At 56.5% G+C, this 23,535-nt stretch overlaps 2 protein-coding genes across 3 annotated transcripts; one reads left to right on the forward strand and one right to left on the reverse strand.

Moving 5' to 3' along the window:
* Positions 1–5,422, forward strand: LOC115346300 (partitioning defective 6 homolog alpha-like). The gene is made up of 3 exons (XM_030026188.1): positions 1–166; positions 1,415–1,637; positions 4,333–5,422. The coding sequence occupies exons 1-3, from the start codon at positions 104–106 to the stop codon at positions 5,118–5,120; spliced, it is 1,074 nt and encodes a 357-aa protein (XP_029882048.1). The 5' UTR covers positions 1–103; the 3' UTR covers positions 5,121–5,422.
* A 3,037-nt stretch (positions 5,423–8,459) lies between these two features.
* Positions 8,460–22,495, reverse strand: ENKD1 (enkurin domain containing 1). Of its 2 annotated transcripts, XM_030026185.2 has the most exons (9): positions 22,126–22,495; positions 21,533–21,663; positions 17,379–17,503; positions 16,857–17,081; positions 15,402–15,574; positions 11,779–11,940; positions 10,432–10,601; positions 9,363–9,499; positions 8,460–8,858 (listed from the first exon to the last, which is right to left on the reverse strand). In XM_030026185.2, exons 3-9 carry the CDS (start codon positions 17,461–17,463, stop codon positions 8,698–8,700), a joined length of 1,113 nt encoding a protein of 370 aa, XP_029882045.1. In that variant the 5' UTR covers positions 17,464–17,503; positions 21,533–21,663; positions 22,126–22,495; the 3' UTR covers positions 8,460–8,697. The 2 variants fall into 2 exon arrangements, with proteins under 2 accessions (XP_029882045.1, XP_029882047.1); XM_030026187.2 differs by lacking the exons at positions 21,533–21,663; positions 22,126–22,495 and adding an exon at positions 21,071–21,397.
* Between the last annotated feature and the right edge of the window lie 1,040 nt (positions 22,496–23,535).

Raw genomic sequence — 23,535 nt, forward strand, 5'->3', positions numbered from 1 at the left:
AATCCCCCGTGGCCGCGGGAGCGGCGGTGGCGGCGGCGGCGCGGCCCCGTGGCCCGGTGCGGCCCCGTGGCCCGGTGCGGCCCGGCCCGGCCCGGCCCGCAGCATGGCCAAGCACCACCGCACGCCGGCGCGCTCCGCCGAGCCCGTCATCGAGGTCAAGAGCAAGGTAAGCGCCCGCCGGGGCCGCCGCCGGGGTCGGGACCGGGGTCGCTTCCGCCGGGTCACGGCCGGGCTCGCCGCCCCCGCACCGGGCAGCACACGTGGGACGGCACCGCGCGCCGGGGAGCGGCGCGGGAGCTGGGCCGTGCGGGCGCTCCGCTCCCCGGCGCTGCCCGGGGCCTCCCCGAGCCCGGCCCGGCCCGGCCCGGCGGCCGCGGTGTCCCGCCACCGGCGGGCTCCGCCGGGGCGCGGGCCCGCTCGGCGCGGCCGGCACCGGCCCTGGGAGCGTCGCCGCGGAGCGCTCGCCAGACGTGCGGCCTCGCCGGGGCGCGGTGCCGCCAGCCCCGGCGTGCGGGATGGCTCCGCCGGTGTGGGCACGCTGGGTGCGCGGTCACCCCGGGTGCACGGCTCGCCCAGATGTGCTCTCGCCTAGATGTGCACGCTCGCCAGGGCATGCACACCCCCCGGCTACGCCATCACCCAGATGTGCGCCCCCAGCAAGGGATGAACTCCCCCGCCCAGACACGCACACTCGCACGGCTGTGCACTCGCCCAGATGTGCCTGCTCGCCCAGATGTGCGCTCACCCAGCACACTCTCACCCGGGTGTGTGCCCTCGCCCAGCTGTGCCCACCCAGCCCTGTGCTCATCCAGATGTGCACGCTGTCCTCCTGCACCCTTGTCCAGCTGTGTGCTCACCCAGCTGTGCCCCTGTCTGACCGGGGCACCCAGCGGGGTGGGTGCGTGGTGCCCTCCTTCCTGGTGCACACTGGCCGCCGCCTGCCCTGGCAGCCGGGGTGTGATCCCCCCTTGGGCAGCGCGATCCTCGCAGTGTTCCTCAGCCTGTTCTTAATTGGCTTCCCCTTCATCGTGACTGAAGGAGGCAATAATTAACGCCGTTGCTCACCAGGTGCTACGGCAGCGCCCGTGTCACAGGGAAGGGCCTCCCGGCAGCATGGTGCCCGCCGTGGCTGGCGGTACAGCCGGAGGTTCCTTCCTCTGCCGCGTGGACACCTCTCTGCCCCGTCACTTTGGTGTTCGGGCAGGAAAACGGTTCTGCTCCTTTCATTTTGCTTTTGGGACGGGCTCTGGCCAATGGGCGCCGCTGCCTTGGTGCTGCCGGGGCTCTGGAGCCGGCAGTGCCTGGCTCTGCCTGCCCCAGGGCAGCTCTGTGTGGTGCCCTGCCTGCATCTGTCCTGCTGGCTGGAGCTAGCCCTGCCCAGCCTCACCCCCTTCCTCCTCCTCCTCCTCTGCAGTTCGACGCTGAATTTCGCCGCTTCGCTATGAAGCGCTCCAGTGCAGGCAGCTTCCAGGACTTCTACCGCCTGCTGCAGACGGTGCACCAGATCCCACGAGTGGACGTGCTCCTGGGCTACACGGATGTCCATGGCGACCTCCTGCCCATCAACAACGATGACAACTACCACAAAGCCCTGTCCTCCGCCAACCCCCTCCTCAGGGTCATCATCCAGAAGAAGGGTAAGTGGGAGCTGGAGAAGGGCACCGGATCCATCCTCCACATCAAGGGAGATGAGCCACATCCTGCGGTACCATTGGTTCCACGTTTGGGCTGTGCCAGTGGTGGTGGCAGCCAGTCACATACCTGTCAGCCACCGCTATGGTGGACAGAACTGGAGATGGCGGCAGCACGAGGCTCCCAGAGCCCCACCGGGGCCGTGGCACCCATGCGGGCTCTCCCTGACAGCTCTTCCCCATGGCAAAGGCACCCATGCCAGCCCGGCCCCCTGCACCCCAGTGAGCAAAGGCAAATCCTCCCAATTCACCCCTCTGAAGTTGCATTTTCCAGCTGGGCTTGTGTGGGCTCCCGGAAAACACCGCATTGCTCCCGTGAGTGCCGTGCTGAGAGCCCTGTCGGCTCCCTGCCCCGAGGCGGTGGCAGCCATTGTTTTGGCAGAGCTCTCAGGGTACCGGGTGCTGCAGAGTTTTTGGTGGTGGGAGGAGGCTCGTCTCCTCCCCGGCAGCCCAGGGGCTCGCCCTGACTGCAGCAGTGTGTTCCTGGAGAGCAACTTCCTCACACAGGAGCATGAAATCTCCATGATAGCAGCGTCCCAGTGAGGATGAAAGCCTCTCGGTGACAAACACCCTGGGTAGGTCTCCTCTTCACCAGGGAGATGAGCCCATCCTGCTCAGTTTAGTAGCACTGAGGCTTTCTCTTTAGTAGCACCATCAAGCAACAGTGCACAAAGCCGGAGCCTGATCTAAAAGCCCCCGTTTCCCTGTCACGGTGCAACTCCGTGTTTCCAGCTCATGCTATTGGTATAAAGTCCCTGGGCGAGGGGTGATGCCAGTGGCCGGCCATGGCTGCTATGCCAGTTTTCCTGGGCTCTTGCATTGGGGTGATGCACTGGACCAATGCCCAGACCCAGGCTGCGGCATGGGGAGCCAGTGTGGGGCTGGGTGTGCCGGGACTGCTGCGGGAGCATTGCTCCTGCTCTCGAGAACCACCTCATCTGCTGCTGGGAAAAGCCTGCAAGGGCCCATGAGTGACCGTGCCGAGCTGGCACAGTACGGAGAGAGGACAGCTGCAGCCCTGGCACTGTGGGCAGCACAAGAAGGAGGGCAAGGAGACAGTGCCGGCGAGCCCCAGCACCCGGCTGTGCCCGCAGGAGAGGGGCTGCGGGGCCGGCAGCACCACAGGAGGTGTGTGGAGAGGCCAGGAGCAAGCCCTGAGTGAGTCACAGCTGATTTAAAATGGATCCAGGTCATCCCGGGGCTGGGCTGTCGTTGAACCAGTCCGGGTCGGTAAGGAATGCGGCTGCAGAGCCTCTCTCGCACGCCGGGCACGGGGAGCCATGCACACGCATGTGTATGTAGGTGTGCACCCAATGGTGGGCTCCGTGGCAGCCAGTCCTGCCGCAGGGGGTCAAAAAGCAAAGGCTGCAGCTCGGTTCCTCTCTGTGCTGTCACCTCACACAGTGAAGCCATCCCTGCAGAGCAGCCTGGCTGGGGACGGCAGCGCTGGCCTTCCTTGGCTGGGCTTGGCTCACAGGAAGGGCAGGGGAAAGGCTGGCACATCGCCAGGGCCACCGGCAGGCTCGTCCATGGGGTGCTGGACCTGCCTGGCCCGGCTGCTCCGTGCCCCTCGGAGAGGAGCTGTGCACTGAAATAGCTGTGGGAAAGCCTCCACCGCCCTTCCCCAAGCTAAAAATATGCCAGGCTGTGTGTGGAGGGAGATATTTATAACCCAGGAGCCCTGGCAGGCTGGCTTGGCTGGGGAGAAACCCCACGTCCCCTGGGCTTGGGGGCATCCCCAGCTCCCCTGCGGCTGGAGCAGGGTCCGGGTGCTGGCTGGGGGCACCGTGGGGAACGTGCCGGCAATGCAGCGGCCAAGATCTCACCCCTCGCCCCTCTGGTGGAAAGGGATGGGGAGAAACCAGAGAGGGCCCAGGGGATGCTCCCCAGCACCTGGTGAATGTGGCCAAGGAGGGGACGTGGCAGAGCTGGGCCCCATGGAGCAGCCCTGGGGCAGGGTCAAGGAGGATGGGGTCAAACCCTCTGTGGTGGCACCAGATGGTGGAATAAGAGACAGCGGCACAAATCACAGCTGGGGATGTTCAGGGGCCCTGGGGACGCTGCAGCCCTGGGATGGGTCTCCAGGAGTTGGGGAGTCTCCATCCTTGGGGATGGCAGGGCTCCATGGGACACAGCTGCAGCCATCCCTATCCTATGCCAGCGATGGCCCTGCCCCAGTGGGGACAAGGGACTCTGGTGCTGTCTCATGGAGCCGGACTTGCCCTCAGGAAGCTGGCTGCTGCCACAGCACCCCCTCATGCAGCGGGGGAGCCTCATGCGGGGGGGGGGGGGGGGTGGTTCCCCCTCCCCAAACTGGGGCACAGCCGCGGCTCCCAGGCCCTCAGGGCTGGCAGCTCTAGTGTTAAGCTGCAGAGTTTGGCTTAAAGTGTGATTAAGGCTGAATCACTGCCTCGATCCCACTAATCCTGGCCTTGTGTACGCTGGGTAATCCCAGGAGATGGGCCTGGCGGAGACAGGCTGCAGGAAAAGCCGGGGTGATGCTCCGGGGAGGAGAGCTGGTGAGACCTGTGAGCAGGGCACTTCTCCCGCCGGCTCCCCTAACACCTGGGGGCCAAGGGCAGACTGTTGCGTCCCTGGGCAGCTGCGGTGCCTGACCTGTGTTCTCCCTTGCTCCCTACAGCAGAGTCTGATGCCGGTGTCTTCGCCTCAAACTCCTTGCAGCGGAAGAAGAAGGGGCTGCTGCGCCCGGCGCACTACCGCGCCAAGCCTCACCTCCTCATCGGCATGCCCCAGGACTTCCGCCAGATCTCCTCCATCATCGACGTGGACATCCTGCCTGAGACCCACCGGCGCGTGCGGCTCCACAAGCACGGCTCTGACAAGCCGCTGGGCTTCTACATCCGCGATGGCGTCAGCGTGCGCGTGGCCCCGCAGGGAGTCGAGAAGGTGCCCGGCATCTTCATCTCCCGCCTGGTGAAGGGCGGCTTGGCCGAGAGCACGGGTCTGCTGGCGGTGAGCGACGAGATCCTGGAGGTCAACGGCATCGACGTGGCCGGCAAGTCCCTGGACCAGGTGACAGACATGATGGTGGCCAATAGCCACAACCTCATCATCACCGTCAAGCCAGCCAACCAGCGCAACAATGTCATCCGCAGCAGCAAGGCCTCGGGCAGCTCGGGCATGTCTACGGACAGCACCCCCAGCCAGCAGACCCCCAGCCCCGCCTCGCAGTACCTGAGCAACTACAGCACGGCCGAGAGTGATGAGGAGGGTGACCTGGTCATCGAGAGCGACAGCGCGCCCCACTACATCCCTGGGGGCTGCCCCAACGGGGGCCCCGTGGATGGACCCCTCCAGCGGAGCCTGTCCCCGCACAGCTCGCGGGGCTCCCTGCAGTCCCTCGGCAGCCACGACGGCAGCCCCGGCCGGGGCAGTGGGCGGGAGGACGGCACCCTCCTCACCCTATAGCCACGGGGTCCCGTGCCACCCTTGGCGGCCTGCTGGGTTTCCGAGCAGCCAGGCTGGTCATGGGCACCGGGGCAATGACAGGGCCGGTGGGCAGGGGTGGAGCGGGGCTGCCCGCTGCCTTCTCCCGCTACCCGCATCCCCGGGAGCCCCGCTGCGGCACCCGCTCCCGCCAGGCACTGCCCCTCTGAGCCCCCTTGCCTCCCTCCCCTTCCTTCCAAACAAGTGGGTTTTTTTAATTTTATCAAAATATGCATCATCAATTAATATATTGCAACGGACAGTAAAACCTTTTCTAGAAAGCACCCTGCTTGTCCCGGCTTCACGTCACTTCAGGGGCTGGACCCCAACAGCCGTGGGAACAGCCCCCTCCAGGACAGCAAACAGCCCCAGTGCGGCAGGACAGGACAGGCACATCCCCCACCAGCCCCACTGCCCTGTCCCACACACCATGGCCCATCCTGCCATGGATGCATGCGCTGCAGATCCCCTGGGAGGAGGGGGACAGGGGATGGGGACCCCGGCCCTGCGTGCACAAGGCAGTGCCTGGGAGCAGCACCCTTGACTGTGGTGCACGTCGTGGCTTTGCTGCTGCACTGGGCAACCCCAGTGAGAGCCATTGCAGGGAGGAACAGGGAGTTTGGAGGGACGCTGGGGCATGTCCCTCCCCCTGCATGTCCCTGTCCCACACCATGTGTCCAGGCTGTTTTGGGCAGCCAGCCTGGCATGGTGGCCTGATGCAATGAGCCTTGCCTGGCCCCCCACCCTGGTTCCCACCTTATCTCTGCTGCGGTGCCCTCGCTACACAGGGGACAACCCGATGACACCTGCAGGGAGCTGGGTGGCACCCGGGCTGGCAGCAGCACCCTGGCTGTCATTCAGCCCCAGTAAACGCTGCTGGGGCTGGAGCAACTCCATCCTTCTCCAGCTTGGGGCTGGCCCAAGCTCAGGGGGGGCTGTACCCACCCTTCCTGCTCACCTGGGGCTCCTGGCGCCCTCGGTCCCTCTCCCAGCACCGAAGTGCCGGGCTGATGGTGGCTTTGGCCTTCGCTTTGCTGCTGGCCTGGCCCAGCTCCAGACCAGTATCTTCCTGCCCATAGGGAGGGACAGAGCAACACCCCAGCAGGAAGGTGCTGCTGGGCCCCATTGGACCCACAGTGGTAACACCTTCTCCTCCTGTGCTGTCCTGGCTAGGAACAGGCCTGGCCAGATCACGGCTGGCCATCCCCACAGTTCTTTGACCCCTCTCGCCACATCTCCTGCAGCATCAACCTTCAGCACCAGCACCAACACCTCTGCCCCAACCCGCCGTGGCCACCGGCAACATTTGCTAGTGAAGCAGCCCAGGCACAAGGTCCGGCAGGTAGAGCGCACCTGAGGGCAGTGCTTTTCCAGCCTGTTTGCCTGAGCTGGACACGGGTGCTCAGGAACCAAGGGCGCCGGCACAGTGCCAGACCCTTCATGGCATGAGGGCTCTCCCACGGCCCTCGGGTTAAAGCCCATGGGAAGCGAGCGCAGATGGTGCCAGGTGCCCTGGCTTGGCTCCCATGGGGCAATGCTGGTTTAGTGCCGAGGGCTTGACTGCGCCGGCTCTACCAGCCCGTTTGCCAAGGGTCCTACAAACCCAGGGTCCTCTCATCGGCACCACTCTCAAGGGCACGGGGTGGGACTGGGTGAGGAGGAGGAGGAGGAGGACCCACAGCTCTCAGGGTCTGAAGGGATGGCACCAACTGTTCAGGTTTTGACTGTCCGTCCGCAGGCCCAGCCCTGCTGGGGGCAGGCAGGGAGAGCAGCAAGGGCTGAGGCTGGCAGCTCCGAGGCTCCCAAGCGGGGTGACACTGACGGCACACAGCCAAGGCACAGACAGGCGAGAGAGCAAAACAGACAGCAGGGCTGGTTATTCCAGACTTGTTTAGGGCAGGGAGGTGCACAGGGACTGGTGCCTGCGGCCCCCAGCTGCTCTCAGAGCTGCTCTCATCCAGCCGGCCCAGCCTGTTTGCCCTGAGGGCAGCACAGGGAAGCGTGGGGTGATTTTTCCGGTTGGCATCTCACCTCCTCCAGCCCTCAAGCGCTAAAAGCTTCCCCGGCCCTCGGCAGCAGCATCAGCCCCTGACGTCCCAGGGCACTGCAGAGTGCCGGGTGCCGCGGGCAGGGCTGGACCACTCTGCAACATCCCCACCCTGCAAAATCCTGCCCGGGATGGAGTAACCCCCGGCAAGAAGGCACCTGCTTGGGGCAACCGTGCACAGCATCCCCACCTTGCGCAGTGACAGGAGACGAGGCAACAGGCACAAGCTGCAATAAGGGAAATTTTGATGGGACTTCAGGGGAAAAAGTACTCCCCCTGAGGGTGGCACAGCCCGGGGAGAGAGCCCCAGCAAGATAGGGGTGGCAACCCCATCCTTGGAGATTCTCCTAACCCTGGACAAGGTCCCAAGCTGTGGAGCTGGCCCTGCACTGAGCAGGAGATGGACCAAGCACACCAGCGATCCCTTCTAGCTTACATCTTTCTATGCTTCACGCAGCAGGATCCCTGCAAAGGTCTGCACAGGTCCCCATGTGGCATCTGAAGGTAAGGAGGCAGCGAGCTTACCTCCACAATGGCATCTGGCTAGCCTTGTTCTGCCAGCCTGTGGACCGAGATCTGGCAGGACTTTGCACATTCTCCACTCCGAGTCCACCACCAACATCCCAGCACCCCAGCCCAGCGAAACCTAACCTCCCTGGACACTTTGGGCTTCTGCAGAAAGTGGGATGAGGACCCACGGCTCTCCACCTGCCTGTACTACATCAATGCTGCTGATTTCTGCTGCCCACTACTCCTCAGGCCCTGCTGAGCCCACTGGGAGCTGTACACACACCGAAAGAGGAAAACAGTGCTTTACTGGAGCATGTCCTGCCCCACAGACAACAAAGGCTTCTCCAGACACCCTGCCAGATCCCCCTGCAGCCAGCCCAGCTCTTCCATGGGCAGAAGAACTGAAGCTCTGCACCTCTTCATTGTCCTCAAGCTGTCCCTGAGCTGCTGAGCCCAGCCAGCAGGTTGGAGGGTGCAGAGGTACCAGCTCCATGAGCAGGATGCATCAGTGCTCAGGACTGGGGCACGCACGGCAGACATACAGCACGAGGTTTTTGTGCAGACATGAATGTGTCCAGAATGAGCCATGATCATGGCCCAGCTCAGGAGAAAGAAGGGGACAAGGAACACCACAGGCAGCAGCACAGGAGACCTCCTACCAGTTTCTAGAAGTGGGAAAAAAAAGGGAAAATAAGAGGTGATGCCATGGATCCAGAGCAGAGAGCTGATCTCTGAGAAGTCAAGCAGCACAGAGACACAGGTTCTCCCGACCACAGAGCAAAGAGTATATTAGGGTATCTCCCTCCCTTTTCCACGGACAAGACACAGCACTGGACCGTGAGCAAGAGACACCACCTGCATGTTGGACATTGTATCAGCACCTGCATGGGCCCATGGTCCTGAACTTGCCTTCCTCTCCTTCCCTCCCAAAGTGATGATTGTCCCTTCCCAGCGACGAAGGATATTCACACAGAGCAGCACAACACACCCAGCCCCACCAGCTCAGGAGTCCAGCTTGATGAAGACTTTGGGCCTCGAGAAAATTTTGATGGCCTCTTCTATCTGGGAGAGCTTCCTCTCCAGCTCTATCCGCCTCTTCTGCATGCTGAGGGTGTCCGCGCGCACTGGTAGCATCACCAGGTCCTTTATCAGCTGCTCCTGGCCTGTGAAAAAACAAAACCCAGAAAAAATCAAGTTGTGTAAGTGGAAGAGCAAAGAAATCAATCCTTTTCCTAATGCTATGACCTCATCCTCAGACATGAAAATGGTGGCAGCACAGGACTTAGAATACCCATCCTTCTATTCAGAGCTCAGCTGGATGAGGACCTGAGTGACCTGCTCCAGCTTTGAAGAACCAAAGGTTGGACTAGAGACCTCTGAAGGTCCCTTCCAAGCAAAATCTTTCTATCATTTTAAGAGCAATATTAACCCTAACATCAGGTCTACCAGACAAGCCTGCTACAGAGAGCCAGTCCTGTAATGTGCAGGTCCCACCAACCTGAAGGAGATTGCTCTTTCCACGCACACAGCTCACATCCCAGCTATGTGCCTTATTCCAGGCAACTCTCCAAGTGGCAGGAATCTGTGACCCAGAACTCTCTTCTCCCTAATCCTGGCTAGGATTGCCTGTTTTTCTGAGGTAGAATCCCCATTTCTTTTTCTCTTACTCTGCTTCAGATTGCTGAGGGTCTCCAGGCGCTGGCCCTCCGGCATCATGGTATGACCAGGTGGCGTGTCAGGATCTGGCAGGTTTCGCAGCTGCTCCTCCATCTGTCTGCGCCACAGCTCCTTCCTCTCCAGCAGGCTGGCAAGGCAAACGAAAGCCCGTGTCAGCACATCTGGCAGGAAAGGTCACCCAGGGATGCAGGCAGAGGCCAGGAATCGAGCCCTTCCAACCCCACTAGTCTCCACATCACTGCCTGAGGACCACAGAGACCCACCCCGCTGGCACACGCCATTGCCATGGAGGGATACACCCGGGTTTAGTCGGCATGCACGGACTAGCAAACACACTCCACATGCACTGAAGGGCTGCTGGAAGAGACACCGTGAGGCCAACACGAGTTCCTCAGAGACAAGGGCTTCTGTGCCTTGCTTCTGGCCCTGGCCACAGAGTCCTCTCAAAACCAGCTGTGGGCCAGTGATGCAGTGAAGTTGGACAAAGTGGCTCACAGCCAGGGATACTGGCAGGGAACAGCAGGCACAGCAGAGAGCCAAAGGACTGACACCATGGTCAGTCCTAGGACAGGGTCACCCAGGAACTGTTTTCCATTCTGAATTCCAAAATGCAAGTCACTAGTTGGATGTTCCTCAGACTCCAGGTCCAAAGCAGGGTGAACACTTGTGAGGCAGAACAAGCCATCTGCCTCTCCAAAACCAGACCTTTTAATACTGAAGCTATGCCATGTGGAGCAAGGCTTACAAAGGGGCAGGAGCACATTTCTCAGAGCACACAGAGCATGCTCATGCCAGCATCATGGTACGACAGCAAGCAAGGGAGGAGGAGACAAAATTCTTTCTAAGCCCAGTCACACTGGCCATGGGGATACTTGTTAAGTCAAGAAACCAGGAGGGACTGCATTTATTCGCCAGGCCACAGTAAATCACACTGCTCGCATATGGTGAGAGCACCTCTGTCCCCAGACCCCCGTCCTTCTACGCAGAAGCTGGGAGACGTGGTGAAGGGAAGTGGGCTTGTTACAGAAAGTCCCGTGGACCAGAGAGGGGCATACGTACTACTGGGGGACGTGGCCCTTTTGATTGGTGTTGTACTCCTCCTGCTCCCGGTGCCTCTGTTCCAGCAGCTCAGCCAGCGCCTGCAGGGACTGGGAGCGCCGCAGCGGGGCCCGCTTGGCGTTGCGGGCGTTGTGCTTAATGAAGTCAATGCTTTTGCCCTCCACCTGCATCTGGAAGAAGAGAAAGGGAGGCAACAGGGGCCAGCTCAGAACACGCACAAGGGACAAAGCAAAGAGGCACCCACAAAAGATACAGAATTGCAGGTGTACTACAATAGGACAGCCCTACCCTCAGTCCATCCCATCTCAGGAGTCAGGGAGACAGGCAGGAGCTGTGGCTGTGTTTTGAGAAGAAACCAGTGCCAGAATAAGTGCCAGAAACCCTTGGGGTGCCATGGTTTGTCTGGCACTGAAAGCCAGGCAAAACCTAAACCCCACCTTTTTGAGGTCCCCAAGCTGACCCCATGCCCTCAAAGCAAGAAGGACAGGAAGAACCAGGCTTAACATAGTCCATGAGTCTCCTACTGCTGTGTTTGGAGCCCATCAGAGCAAATAGAAGGTCGGGGAAAAAACTGGTCGGGCCCTTGCCAGACCAGTAAATGCAACAGAGCCCCTGGCAGAGCAGGAACTTAGCTAGTCCTTGGGGGCATTTCCCCAGAGACAGCACCCTCTATCACAGCTCCTCTGATGATCAAGACAGAGGAGAAGGTTGCTGGGTTTGAGTTTAAAGTTTTCTTTTCTTGGTTTTCTCCCTTAAGAGTTTATGTCCTGTTTAAATTAAGTCACTCCATGGCATTTGGGAACCAACAAACCGACAACCCCATGCTTGCCAAGGAAAGAAGACATGAGTCACGGAGCAGTTTAAGACCTTCCAGACAAGACTACCTGAAAGGTTTAATTGTTAATACTGATTTAACTCTCCTTACTAAAAAGCACACCCATTTCCCAAATTTTTATCTAATGTCCAGAAGCCATGGTTCCTTTGATTAAGGTGGGAGCAGTCTCCAAATCCCCAAGACCTCCTGCAAAGCTCTACAAAGATCTGATTTGAGATCACTGGCACTTCTACAGTGAGGAGGTGGGATTTTCAAAGGGAACTTCACGATCTCTTTAACTATGAGCAGGAATGAAGCCAGAGGGTAGTATTAGCAATCCTTGAACACCCGTCTCACCACCCCAGTGACCAAGACCCTGTTCCTTCCCTTCAGGCAGGAACAGTATTTACAGATCTCCCTGTTCACACGGCACATCTGACCCAACTTTAGAAGAATGCATGACTAGTTCAAAGCAGGAGCAACAGATAAGTGCCAGAAACCCCTGGGATAGATGCAGTTAGTGTGCAGCTCACCTTGGTTTCAGCACCCAGTGCCTCTGGAGCCTCTGCGTCTGCTCCTGCTTTTGTTCTGGCAGGCCTTGGGGAGAGCGGTCTGCATGGCTTGATCCCAGGGCCACAGCGAGAATATGCCCTCAGGAATTTCAGAGCCTCTGGATTTGGAGGTGGGGAGCTCTCCTGGGAAAGGCAAGAAAAGATCCACTAGCGGAGGGAGGCTGGAGCAAAGAGAAACCCATCCAATAAAGTTTGGGTGGTCAACCACAAGCTCAACCACAAGTTTCCAGCAGGCACACTCTTTCTGCCATGACTTGGCAGAAGTTCTTGGGGGAAAGCAATCTGTACACAGCCAGCAAAGGCCAAACAGACTGCCTACAGCAACAAATCCGGACCTGGCAACCGAACTTTGTAAAGAAACACTAAAAAAAAAAAGGGAAAAAATCTGCAGAAACATGCATTTGGATCAAATGCATGCGTAGCATTGACTGGAGAGTTCCTCTCTACTGACTAATCTGGTAGGCATGAAAAGAGAGCAACACCAGATAACCCAACAAGAGATACCTACCAGAGCTAGGGACAATCTAAATGGATGGACAGTCCATACTGACAGTGATCACGACTCCTTAAAAACCAGAAATCTTCCTGTGAAAAGGGCATACAGCAGCATGGAGTAAGCGTGCTGAAAGTTGAGAGATACATGCCAGTCTCCCTTGTTGGCAACACTAGAGAACTTGAACTCCCAGAGGAAGCCATCCCACCTCCATAAATCCAGAGCATGCCACAGAGCCCTGCTACAGCAAGCTTTAATGAAATGGCACAGGTAGGCATGAAGCTGACTGCTGAGATGCTGTTCTCAAGTGCTGCTCTGCTCAGCACCCCAAATCTGTGGTTATGCTACTCTAGGCAGAAAGAGAAGTGGAGAGTGAGGGAGTCTGGTAGTTTTGGGAGGGTGGAATTGCATCTGACGGGCATCTTCAAAGGCCATTGTTAGCACTGGCACAAGGTGACACTACTTGATGTCTAACAGCTGGTCTAGGGAGTATCTCAATCTTGTTGCAAGCAAACCCTGAAAATTGAAAGTTGACACTGTGGCAAGTGGGTGACCTTATGATAAACCCAACTAGGGCACTGCTCTGCTCTTGGAAGTGACAGGAACAGTACAGGGCAGCCTCCAGGTCTTTCTTTACAGGTACCCAAGGCCTCAGCGCTCTCTCAGCTGAAGTGTGGTCCCCTCGAGGCAGCCTGTTGCCTGGCCCATTTAGCTTGGCAGACCTGAAGACTGAGGGTGGGATAGCACAGTCACATCAGTAGTTTTGGTGTAAGGACAAGGATATGTGATGCCCTCAGCACTGGCTAGACTGATCATGCTCCAAAGATGATCAGTCTTGTTTCAACAGGAGCCAGGAGACCCAGAGCTCTCTGGTAAGTTAATGAGAAGTGTCTTTACCTAGCGTGGTTGGTTTGAAGTCAAATAAGTCTGTGATCTTAGGAGTGTGCTAGCAGAGTGCAGCGTGCCTCTTCTCCCTCCATGGGAGCACTGAGACCGCCAGAGCCCTTTTCAAGGCAGCTGCTACAATTAACAGCCTCAGGGACAGATGAGAGAGAAGAAAATCCGCGTTAGACATCAAGACCTAACAGAATCAACTTAATCTCTGAGCAGCAGCTCCACAGAAGATGGAGATCCTTCAAAGGGAACACCCCAGCTCTAGAGAGCCACAGCAACAGTTAAAGCAATGTGAGTCAGCACCAGGGCCTACTGCCACCTCTCTCTGGAGGAATCCGCAGAGCACAAGTAACGCACCACGCAGAAACTGCCTGCACAGACACCACCCCCTTTCCCCAAAACAAAAGAAGAAATGATCTCAATCTTCCTCTAACCCAGAGGACTTGTCAAACAAGAGTGTAGGCTTGCGTTCCTAAAGCACACATTGGTTTGCTCCTGTGTGTGGAAGGGTCACGGACATCAGAGAGATAGGTGGCACACTGGGAAGAAGAGACACAGCATTTGGAACCACTGGCTTGGAAAACATCTTGTCAATTTTTGCAGTTGTTATCAATACACATAATTTTAGTGCAAAAAGTTGGCCCAAGGGCCACAGACCAGAGGGAAGCAATGCAGGGATGAGGAGGAACTTGAAGGTTCCAACTCAGCAAGGGAGCACCAAGGGAAGGCTTGTGTTAGTGGCAGTGCTCGAGGCATCACCCAGCTTGCACCCACCGTCTGCACTAGCAGCAGCTCTCTGTGTCGCTCCTGTCGACACAGCTTGGTTGGCTGCAAAGACAGAACAGAGACGGAGACTGTGAAGGCTACCAGGGACTCGCAGAAGGACAAAGCCCTCTTCTGGCAGCTGACAATCCTGAGGCCGATGGGATTGCAGGATCTCACAGCTCTGCACTTCCCCTTCCTCAAGGAGCTTCTCCCATGCCCGGCTGAGCTGAAAGGGAGACCCAAGGCCTGTCCTCCAGGAGGTCACTGTGAAGAGGGTGGGCACAACCCCCCTCTGCTTGCTGCCGTGCAGCAGGAACCCACCCCATCCATAGGAGCCACAGTGCCTACTTCTGGACAAAAGAAGAGGCTAACCGAACACAGAGGTCACCTTGATGACAGGGGTCTCCCAGACCCAGGCTGATGACAATGGATCCACCCAAAGATAGTGATGGAGCTTTCCTTCCCTCTCCCAATGGGCCTTAACTTTACTTTCTGTACAAACAGGTACACCTCTTCCAAGGCAGCTGCTTTGGTGCATTTGGCAAAGCCGTCTGACAGAGGCACCATTTAAACACTGGGAACCCACCGGGGAGAAAAAATTATCCAGAGAAAGAAACAGAAAGAAGCCAAAAGCAAACCAAAACCTTCAGAAAGCCAGACACCTGCTCATTTCAGCAGCTGAGAAAGCCTGAAAAACCAAGGCACGGCCCCGCATCCCTTCTCCCACAAGCACATGTACAGAGGACAGGAGGTACGTACACCCTTGCAGGTTGTGCTGATCTATGGGACCTCCACCCTAACTGCCTGGAGAGGTCTGTGTGCCCCCACTGTGCAATGGTTATTCACCAGGACCATTGCTTGGAGAAGAATTTGGAGATATACAGCCCACTGTGGGTCCACAGGGTGGTAAGAGTTGGACCAAGGTTTGATGCAGCCTGAAGACCTACCTCTGAGGACCATGACCCGTGGGGCAGAATACCACAGGCTTTTGGCACAAACCCCAGACAAGCATTGCCCCAAACACTGGAAAGCTGCAAAGCCAGCTGGATGCACCTCTAGACAGGGAATACAGCTGTGAGGGCTGCTCTGCACCCCCCCAGGAACCGCCTTTAGATGCCTAACAGCCAAAGGGCAAAGTAGGATCCCCCAGGCAGATGGTGCGATGAGATTTTCCTCTTCTCAGCTTCCCCTGCATGAAGACTCTACTTGGTCAGATAGGATGGGGATTATTACAGCAATCACTCCGCAGACCCAAGCCAAATGTTCTCACTCAGCACACAGCCCCACTGTCACATCTGCCCACCGTGCTTCAGCACCAAGTTGCCCCTAGACCCATAGGTTCTGGGACTCCCACATCTCCACCATCCCACAGAACCTCGTGGCTGAACCACATCCCACACCAGGAGAGTTCAAGAGCTCAGTGGGTACTGACCTGCAGTTTGGCCTTCACCTTTGACTCCACATTTTCGTATTTCTGGGATTTCCACAGAGCTTTCACAGGCTTGGGCTGGCTGTGCTCTTGGGCTCGCTCCTTCTCTTTGCACTTCTTCTGAATCTCCTTTATTCGCCTCACATTTTCCTTCTCGTGGTCCTTGGACTCTTTCCCTGCACAGCAAGGGGAGACACAGCCTTCACCCCTCAGACAATGCCAAGGGATGCAGGCTCTTGGAGCACTGGCACCAGAGCCCACAGCTCCGTCTCCAAAGCTGGTCCAACCACCCATAGAAACAGCAAGCTCTTCCCTCTCCTGCAGACTAGACAATCTGTGCACTTTTCCCACGTTAGATGCACACTCCCAGTTTGACCCTCTTCTGCCAGAGGATCCCACAGTGCCCAGAAGAGCATCAGCACAGGTCTGTGCACATTACTGGTGTCCACAGACTCCCTTGTTCTGAGAGAGTGTGGTTCACTTGTCCTATTTTGGACTATGCCAGACAAGCCATGCCAGCATCCTCTCGAGAGCAAGGTCAATTCCCAGTTCAGTATCCCATAGTGTTTCTGAAGCGAAGAGAGTTAATGGCAGCTGCAGAGCCTTAAACCTGCACTGTTCCTCGTTTCAGGGTCAGCCATTGTCCCACATTCAGGGGGAAATAATCAAGATTATGGATTGTATTTTTTGTGTTCAAATCAAAAATGATCTTTCCTTGGGCTCCCCCAGACAGGGGAGATCTCAGCTGACACAACCAGACCCTCTTCATTCCCCTCCTGCTTTGGCACAGCAGTCATAGCAGCCACCAGCTGGCATCCACCATGCTGGCACCAGGCAGGGCTAGGGGCAATGCTAGCACATGAGGTAAATCAAATGACACCCAGTGCTCAGCCTTATCTCCTTCCTGGACCTCTGAATGTACTCTGGGTGACCTCCCAGGAGAAGGGAACATCTTTCACAAAGACCTTCTCAGTATCCACGTATACAGACAGTCTTCCCAAGTCCTGCCTGGCTTCACTAACAAGGAATTCCCCAGGCTAAACATCCTCTATACATTAAGATTTCGCTTGATTCATCTTTAAGTTTGACTATAAAGATACTTGTTATATTCAGAGGCAGCAAATTAGAAGGGCTTGATTTATTTCCAGCATCTCTCAATAGTCTCTCATCCATGACTAGTTCCTCAAGTCCAACTTAAACAGCGTCTTTTTTACAGTCCCTCTTCCCACTGCAGACCTGGGCCAGATTGGAGCCAAGCAGGCTGCAGCAGCACCAGCTCCAGCACAGGCAACAGCCCAGGGACACCACTGCCAGGCCAAATGCAGGAGATGGGGTGACCAGCTCTGCAAATCTCAAGCTCTCCTCAGGCAGCAGAGCCGAGGAATCCATCCAAATCCCTGATGCTTCATTCCTGGCCCCAAACGCAACTCAGGCCAGCAGCAACTCAGCTGTACTTACTCTTGACTGGCAGCTCCCCGTCAAGGGAGATCCCTTCAAGCTGCAGTACGAGACTGAGCGTCCCCTTTTGTCCCTTCTCCAGAAAGTCCTTTCCACTGGGGCGAATGCGAGGGGCTGCCTGGACTTGGCGGGCACTGCCCAAAGCAGGGTATGGGTTGGGAACTAGGTCCAGGGGGCCAGAGGTAAAATCCAGCTTCTGAGCATTCCCTTCAAGCCTCCCTCGAGCTACAGAGAAAGAAACAGAAGGAGATTACCAGGAAACAATCTTACCTCATGGTTTTCTTCACCCACAGCCTACAAACAATGCTGAAGACCCCCTCTCCACCTCTACCTTATGCTTTCCCATCTTTCAACCAGCTGTACAGATCACCTTTAGGATCATCATCCGTGAGGCAGCAGAAGCACCTGCACCAGTGTGAGCGAAGACTGTTGAAGATGCCAAGGAATAAGGACATCAAATGGGCAAGCTGTGTCATGCCAACATACAAAACCACACATTCGTAACAAGCATCAAGGACCCACCTGAGAAGGGGCATTTGTAATAGTTTGGAAAGAGCGTAGGGTCTGGAGGAATGGGTCCAGAAATCCTGGATGGCCCTTCACACATCCTGCGGTCACTCTGCCTCCACCACGGAAACCAACCACCACTGAGAACAGAAATGAACAAGGCTCACTGAGCCACTGAAAAGCTACAATTTTTACATATTTATATGTGTGTGTGTGTGTGAACTTCTGACCTTCATTAGAGAGCTCACACACAGCTACAGAGATGATCTGCAGGTAGGAAACCACCCCAGATTGGACTCCATGCAGGTGAGGCAAGGGATGCAGCAGCACTGTCCCTGTTGTGGGGCTAATCAGCGTTTTTACCAGCATTGAACCTGAAATGTCTGCAGTTGCTGTAACGCCAGTATCTTCTGTACAGAAAATCTTTCCTGGCTTTGCTCTCCCATATGGGAACATTTAATACAGACATGCAAGCAGGAGCTGAGCTGCTGTAACTGCTCTGTGTGCCTTTAGCGAATAGGAAACTCAAGGTAGCTGGACATCATCTGACACATTTTAGCCTTAGATTTGAATTATCTTGCACCTTGGTCTCTTTCTAAATAGCTCCTGTGGTTCAAACACAACCTACCCAAAGCAAGCTGAAGCTCCTGCCCCACACAGATAAACCTCTCTGCTGTATCCTCTGCAAGAGACACAGCAGCACCAGCACCACCCTTGAGCAGGCTGGGGCTGAACCTCAAAAGGACCCGAGACAGAACACTTCACTAGGGGCAGACACTTCATTTTGGGCGAAGAGTACTGAGACAAAACCAGCCCAGCTGTCTCTTGGCTCTCTGGGAGAATGGAGACTTATCTGTTTAGAAAAACATCTTTTTCTTTTCTAAATAACTTTTCAATGCAGATCAACAGGGACCAGCACAGATCTGCAAATCCCTGCCCTGGCCCACACCAGTCCCTGCTGCCTCTCTCCTCCCCACAACAGGAGAAGCACAGATCCTTCCAGCACAGGAGCAGCCAGCATCTATTTCCCTGCGATGCTCACCAAGATCTCGTGGACCGCATTTTATTGCCTACAAGAAACTTGAGGGACTTGCTCCCCACTCAGAAAATGAGGATGCAGGATGCCGCACCAACAGGCACAGGCTGCTGGTGAACTTTTGGCAGACGCCACAAGAGCCTCAATACCTCATCAGTCACGCCATGATTTTGACAAGTGCCTGGGCACCTCGGCTGGAGTCATCGCTGTAAGAGCTGGGGCTACAACCTGCATGCCCTGACTCCCGAGGCAGTAATTTAAAGATTTCTGAGACAGCTCTACAGGAGGAACCCCTTTCAGGATCCTTGGCATGCCAGCAGTGATGGGATGCAGCATCTGCAGTTTAATTTATAAACCAATAAACGATCAGTACAAGGCTGAGTGAGTCTGAGTCATAGCAACTAATGCACTGCAGTCTTCCTTGCTAAATCACCCCTGTTGACATGAGACCCATTAGCAAAAAGCTGTTATTCATCTCCCAGACACAACTGCAGAGGCAACGTAAGCAATGCTGACTGTTGCACACCAGCATGCATGTACAGTCTGTACTCAGCTACTCTGGAAAAGCTATTTCTGAAGAGCAGACACAGACTCTCAGCCTGAGATAAAAGGACACTGTCTTGGTATTATTTAATCTCCTTGATAATGGATCCAACTAAGCCAGAACAGGCTCTCTTATTCTAGAAAAAAAGCGTTCACTGTGAGATCACTCCAGAACAGCTACTGGCCTTGAAATTCACATCTGATCTTGATCTGAACTCGCCTTCAAACCCAGTAATTTACATGCAAAATGACAGGCTGCAATCAAGACCTGTAACAGAGCAGACAATTAGTGTGGGGGATTGAAGGAGGAAAGGCAAGATGATGGGAGGCGGGGGACGGAAAGCTCATTTTATACCTTCACACAAGTCACATTTCACATCCCAACAGCACCCTGCCCTGCTGCAGGGAATTTGCAAATGACACCCACTCCCTGATTTGCAAGTCACATCGCCTCTGGATTGGGATCTTGCAAGATCAGACAACCTTATTACAATAGTAAGCATCTTGCCTATCTAGGTACCTACAGCAAACTCACCTATGTGGGGGACAAGCCCCTAGCATCAGCCTCCCAGCCCTGAGAAGAGGCAGCAGCCAAGCCTCTGTTACCAGTGATTGGTACAGACTTCCCAAGCTGCTGCTCTACTCCTGCCAACTGTGAGCGTATTTGGGGGACACAAGTGAGAGGACTTTATGGCTCACTTGTGCCAAAAGGGGATGTGCAGACCTTCTCCGCTGCCATTCCCATCCTGCTTCATCTCTTGTGACAGCTCTGTAGCGCAAATGGTCCTGTGCTGAGCCGATTCAACTCACTGCCCCTGCGTGAAACAAGTCACTCCTTTTGCTGGGTTAGTTTCCTCCCTGTTTAACCTTCTGTCCAAAAGTAACCTGGCTGTTGCCTCCACAGGGGGATCAGAAAAACACTGGAGCAAGCACAAGGGAAACAGCAGGAGCACGTGCTTATGAACACAGAGGAGGGAGGAAGAGGGAACAGGACCAGCCCTTTTCAAGCAGTGACCCAATCGCTGGCTCAGCCACACTAATTTGCACCCAGGAAAGCATCTTCTCTACCACCACGTTAGAAACCTGAACGTCAGGAATACAGGATCCAATCCATTACCACCAGAAACACGCTCTTTAGAGCATTCACAGGCTATGAGATGCAGGCAGACTCTGCAAACGCAGTCTGGTTAAGTCCGGGTAAACAGATATGTATGTGTGCAACTCCTCTCTCTTCTTAACCCCCGCCAGACTGCAGAACTCGCTGGGGAAGGAGCAACGCTGCTCCTAGCCACAGGGCTGCACCACCCTTGTTCCCTGCTCACCTGAAATCATCACATCTACAAAAGAGGCTCAGGGCAGCTGCCAGAGTAACCCAACGACTTTAGCATTCCTCACTCACATTGTCTGAGCCGGGCTGGTTGCTCACTTCCCTGCCAGGAACACAGCTTAATCCTGGCCTACAACTCAAGCAACACAGGCTCCAGCCCTACCTCTCCCAGAGTGTCCCTGTAAGTTTAAGAACCATTAGTTTGACTCTGTGCCCTTTGCTCCAGCCTACCAAGTGGTAAGAATGCTACTCATCTCCCCGGTAAGCTGAGATCTTTCAGAGCCCATATGAACCATGGCTTCCTTTCACGGCTTGTTTTTGGCATCATAGTTAAGGAAACTATAAAACATGGGAACGGACAAGGCTTTGGCAGGTGTTTTTCACAGCCCTGAACCTGCTGTGCCTGACTTTGAAGCACTCCCTCTTCTTCACAGATCACATTTTCACTGTGACTGGGTCCCTGGCCAGGAAGCTGCTACCTCACACAGAGCTGAAGCAAGCCCAGCTTCATGCCTTTTTGAGCCAACCTCTGCAAAAAGCATGGGAAAAAAAAATCCCACAGCTGTGATAAGCTGTGATAAGCAGAGCAAGTCATCTGCAGCAAATCAAAGGGCTAATCTCTGTGCAGCTGGTCTTGGCTGTTTGCTTCCTTCCTCAGTAGTTTTAGCTGAAATGGAAAGTAGCACCAAGATAACTTCCATGCCTGAGGGCTGCACCAAAACAGGGGAGCATGCGGATCTGGGACCATACCTCCTGCAGAACCAGGCATCAGGAAATGAAGTCAACGTGCTGTGAACCTACCCAGTGATGTTAGTCCATGCCTATGCTTTCCCCTTGTAGACTGCAACGGAGGGGTTTAACAGTCTCCTTTTAATACGATTCCCCATGCAGGTTCCCTCAGGTACCACCAGCTCCTCCCCACCTGCCAGTCTCCAAGACCCATTTTCTCTTTTGCCCCTCTGAACACAAATAGGGATGGGTACGGTCAAGTGTGATACTGGCATCTGCATGCGGGAACATGTTGCCTGGAAGCTGGGCACGTGTCCACCAACAGCCCTTTAGGTACAAAGCCAGCTTGTACAGCCTGCCCAAGGAGTCAAACACGTGTCCTGCAGCAGCAGCCTCGAGCCGGAGGTGAACGAGGGCTGTGCTCAGCACTGGAAGGTGGGCAGAGACTGATGTGGGTGTTGCAGATCTGCAGCCAACAGCAGAGTCCTCTCTCAGGAGAGCAAGGAAGGAAGGAGGACATGAGAGAGGCCCCACCTCGACGTGTGTGATTCCTCTCTGATGCAAAGATGAGCCACGTGCTGAGTTTACAGCACCTGATGTGCAACACTGGGTCCAGCGATGGAGACTGGAGCTTGTGTCACAGTCTACAGTCTCCTCCAGCCGTGCTGTCACGGGAAATTAATACAAACACAGTATTGTATGCTGAGATCCAAGAGCCCACTGAACAACACTGGATACCCCTGAAACACCCTTCTTGGCTCCTCTCGTTCCCCGTGCGCCTGGAAAAGGGGACGGGGGTGTGAAGCGCAGCCAGAAAGGCAGACCTGGGGGTGTCGGAGCCAGACTGCCCACAAAGCCTGAAGCAGGGGCTGACCAGGAGCCCCCCCCAAGGCATCACCCAGGCGGGCGCAGCCACCCCTTCCCCGGGGCCGCAGGCTGTGGCCAGGGCTGTGCTTGGCCCCTGCTGCCCTCGGAAGGGGCATGGCGGCCCCCCGGCGCCCTGCTCCGGCATTTCCCAGCCCGGCTCCCCCGCAGTCCTGGTGCCCCGGTGCCCGGCGGTCATCCCAGGGACAACCCCCGGGCCGGGGCCCCTGAGGGGTCTCTCCGGCTGCCCCGAGAGGACTCACCGAGGGAGGCCGCAGAGAAGCTCTCCCGGCTGCCGCCCGGGGCTGGGGCTGGGGCCGGGCTGAGGGAGGCCGCAGCCTGGGCCTGGAGTGGGGCCGCCCGGCAGGAGCCGAAGGCCCGACCCGGCCCCGCCGCGCTGCCCGGCAACCGCGGCTTCCGCCGGCAGGGGCGGGGAGCCGGGGCCGGGGCCGCCCGGAGCGCCAGCGGCGCCGGAGCCCTACCTCCCGCAGCTCAGCCCCGGCCTTCGCCGGTTCTCCCCGCCGGCAGGCGCGGCCCGGGGGGCGGCAGGACCGGAGGGCGATCCCCAGCAGACGGGCAGGGCACCGAACCCGGCCGTCAGCCGTCCCCGGGGCAGGACAGCCCTCTTTCGGGCTCGCTCTGCGGCGAAGGTTCATCTCCCCGCCCCGTCCCGTGCCCTCAGCCTCCCCTTTCCCCGGGGTTTTGGGAGAGGATCCCGCCAGACCCCCCCGCACGGCTCACAGCCGCCGGCTGCTGAACCGCAGGAGCCTTCAGGGCCGGGGGACGGACGGAGCTGGGGGCCAAAGGGCTCCCAAACGTACCCCAGCCCTTCGCACGACCAAGGAAGTTTGTCTCTACTTACATGCTTACCCTACAGCTTAGAACAAGGCTGGTGCAGTGGATGGAAGCATCCATACCAAGCAAAAAAGATGGGAATGGGCTTCCTGGGATCTAAACTTCAGTGCATAACTTGGTATATATCCTTGGAAGAAAATCCTGAAAGGCAGTTACAGAATGAGGCTTGAGGTATATTTTGCTGAAATATTTTCTTACTTCTCCTTTCTGTGATTTTCTTTCCAATTCAAGAAGCTGCACTTTCATTTTTCCAGAATAAATCTAACTTGGAGCGTGCTCACCATCAAGCCAAAAGGCTGTTGTTTGCTGGGTGAGTGCAGAAGACTCCCTCAGCTTGGTCGAACCAGGAGGTTCAGGCATGCAAGAGCAGCAGAATGACCACGCTAGCCAGCTTTGCTGCACCAGGAGACCACAACATGCAAGGATGTGTTTGCCCATAACCACGCTTTTCCCTCATAACAGTACATCTCAGTGCCATTGCTCTGGACCTGGGTGGTTAAACAAATTTCAGGGCATTTATTGCTGAGCGGAGGAGATACAGCTGTTGGGATCAGCACCCCTTTGATTGCCACATCACTCTCTCCAGGCTATAAAATGCCATTGTGTTTATAAAGGAGCTGTGCAAGAGCCTGTTTCTCCCACCACAGTACGATGAACAGGGACCACATCTCCGCTCACGGTCAGCCTCTCCTGAATGCTCCAGGGTGCAAAAGTCGAATAAAATCCCAGTGTTTTCCAGGCTGCTGGCTTGAGGGATGGGACTTGGTCCTGGTCTTCATAGACCCCACAGCAGCGTTCATGGGGAGGGGACCACGGGG

Source organism: Aquila chrysaetos, chromosome 9 (assembly GCF_900496995.4).
Source record: "Aquila chrysaetos chrysaetos chromosome 9, bAquChr1.4, whole genome shotgun sequence".
Classification (NCBI taxonomy): domain Eukaryota; kingdom Metazoa; phylum Chordata; class Aves; order Accipitriformes; family Accipitridae; genus Aquila; species Aquila chrysaetos.

Bases quoted from the DNA above. Each gene is read 5' to 3' on its own strand.
- ENKD1 (XM_030026185.2), bottom strand. From the start codon at position 17,463: ATGTGTGAAGGGCCATCCAGGATTTCTGGACCCATTCCTCCAGACCCT. The intron at 17,082-17,378 runs GTGGGTCCTTGA...CTTTCTCTGTAG, and splicing joins TTACAAATGCCCCTTCTCAG to CTCGAGGGAGGCTTGAAGGG. The intron at 11,941-15,401 runs GTCAGTACCCAC...TGCCTTTCCCAG, and splicing joins AGGTGAAGGCCAAACTGCAG to GAGAGCTCCCCACCTCCAAA.
- LOC115346300 (XM_030026188.1), top strand. From the start codon at position 104: ATGGCCAAGCACCACCGCACGCCGGCGCGCTCCGCCGAGCCCGTCATC. The intron at 167-1,414 runs GTAAGCGCCCGC...CCTCCTCTGCAG, and splicing joins TCATCGAGGTCAAGAGCAAG to TTCGACGCTGAATTTCGCCG. The intron at 1,638-4,332 runs GTAAGTGGGAGC...TGCTCCCTACAG, and splicing joins GGTCATCATCCAGAAGAAGG to CAGAGTCTGATGCCGGTGTC.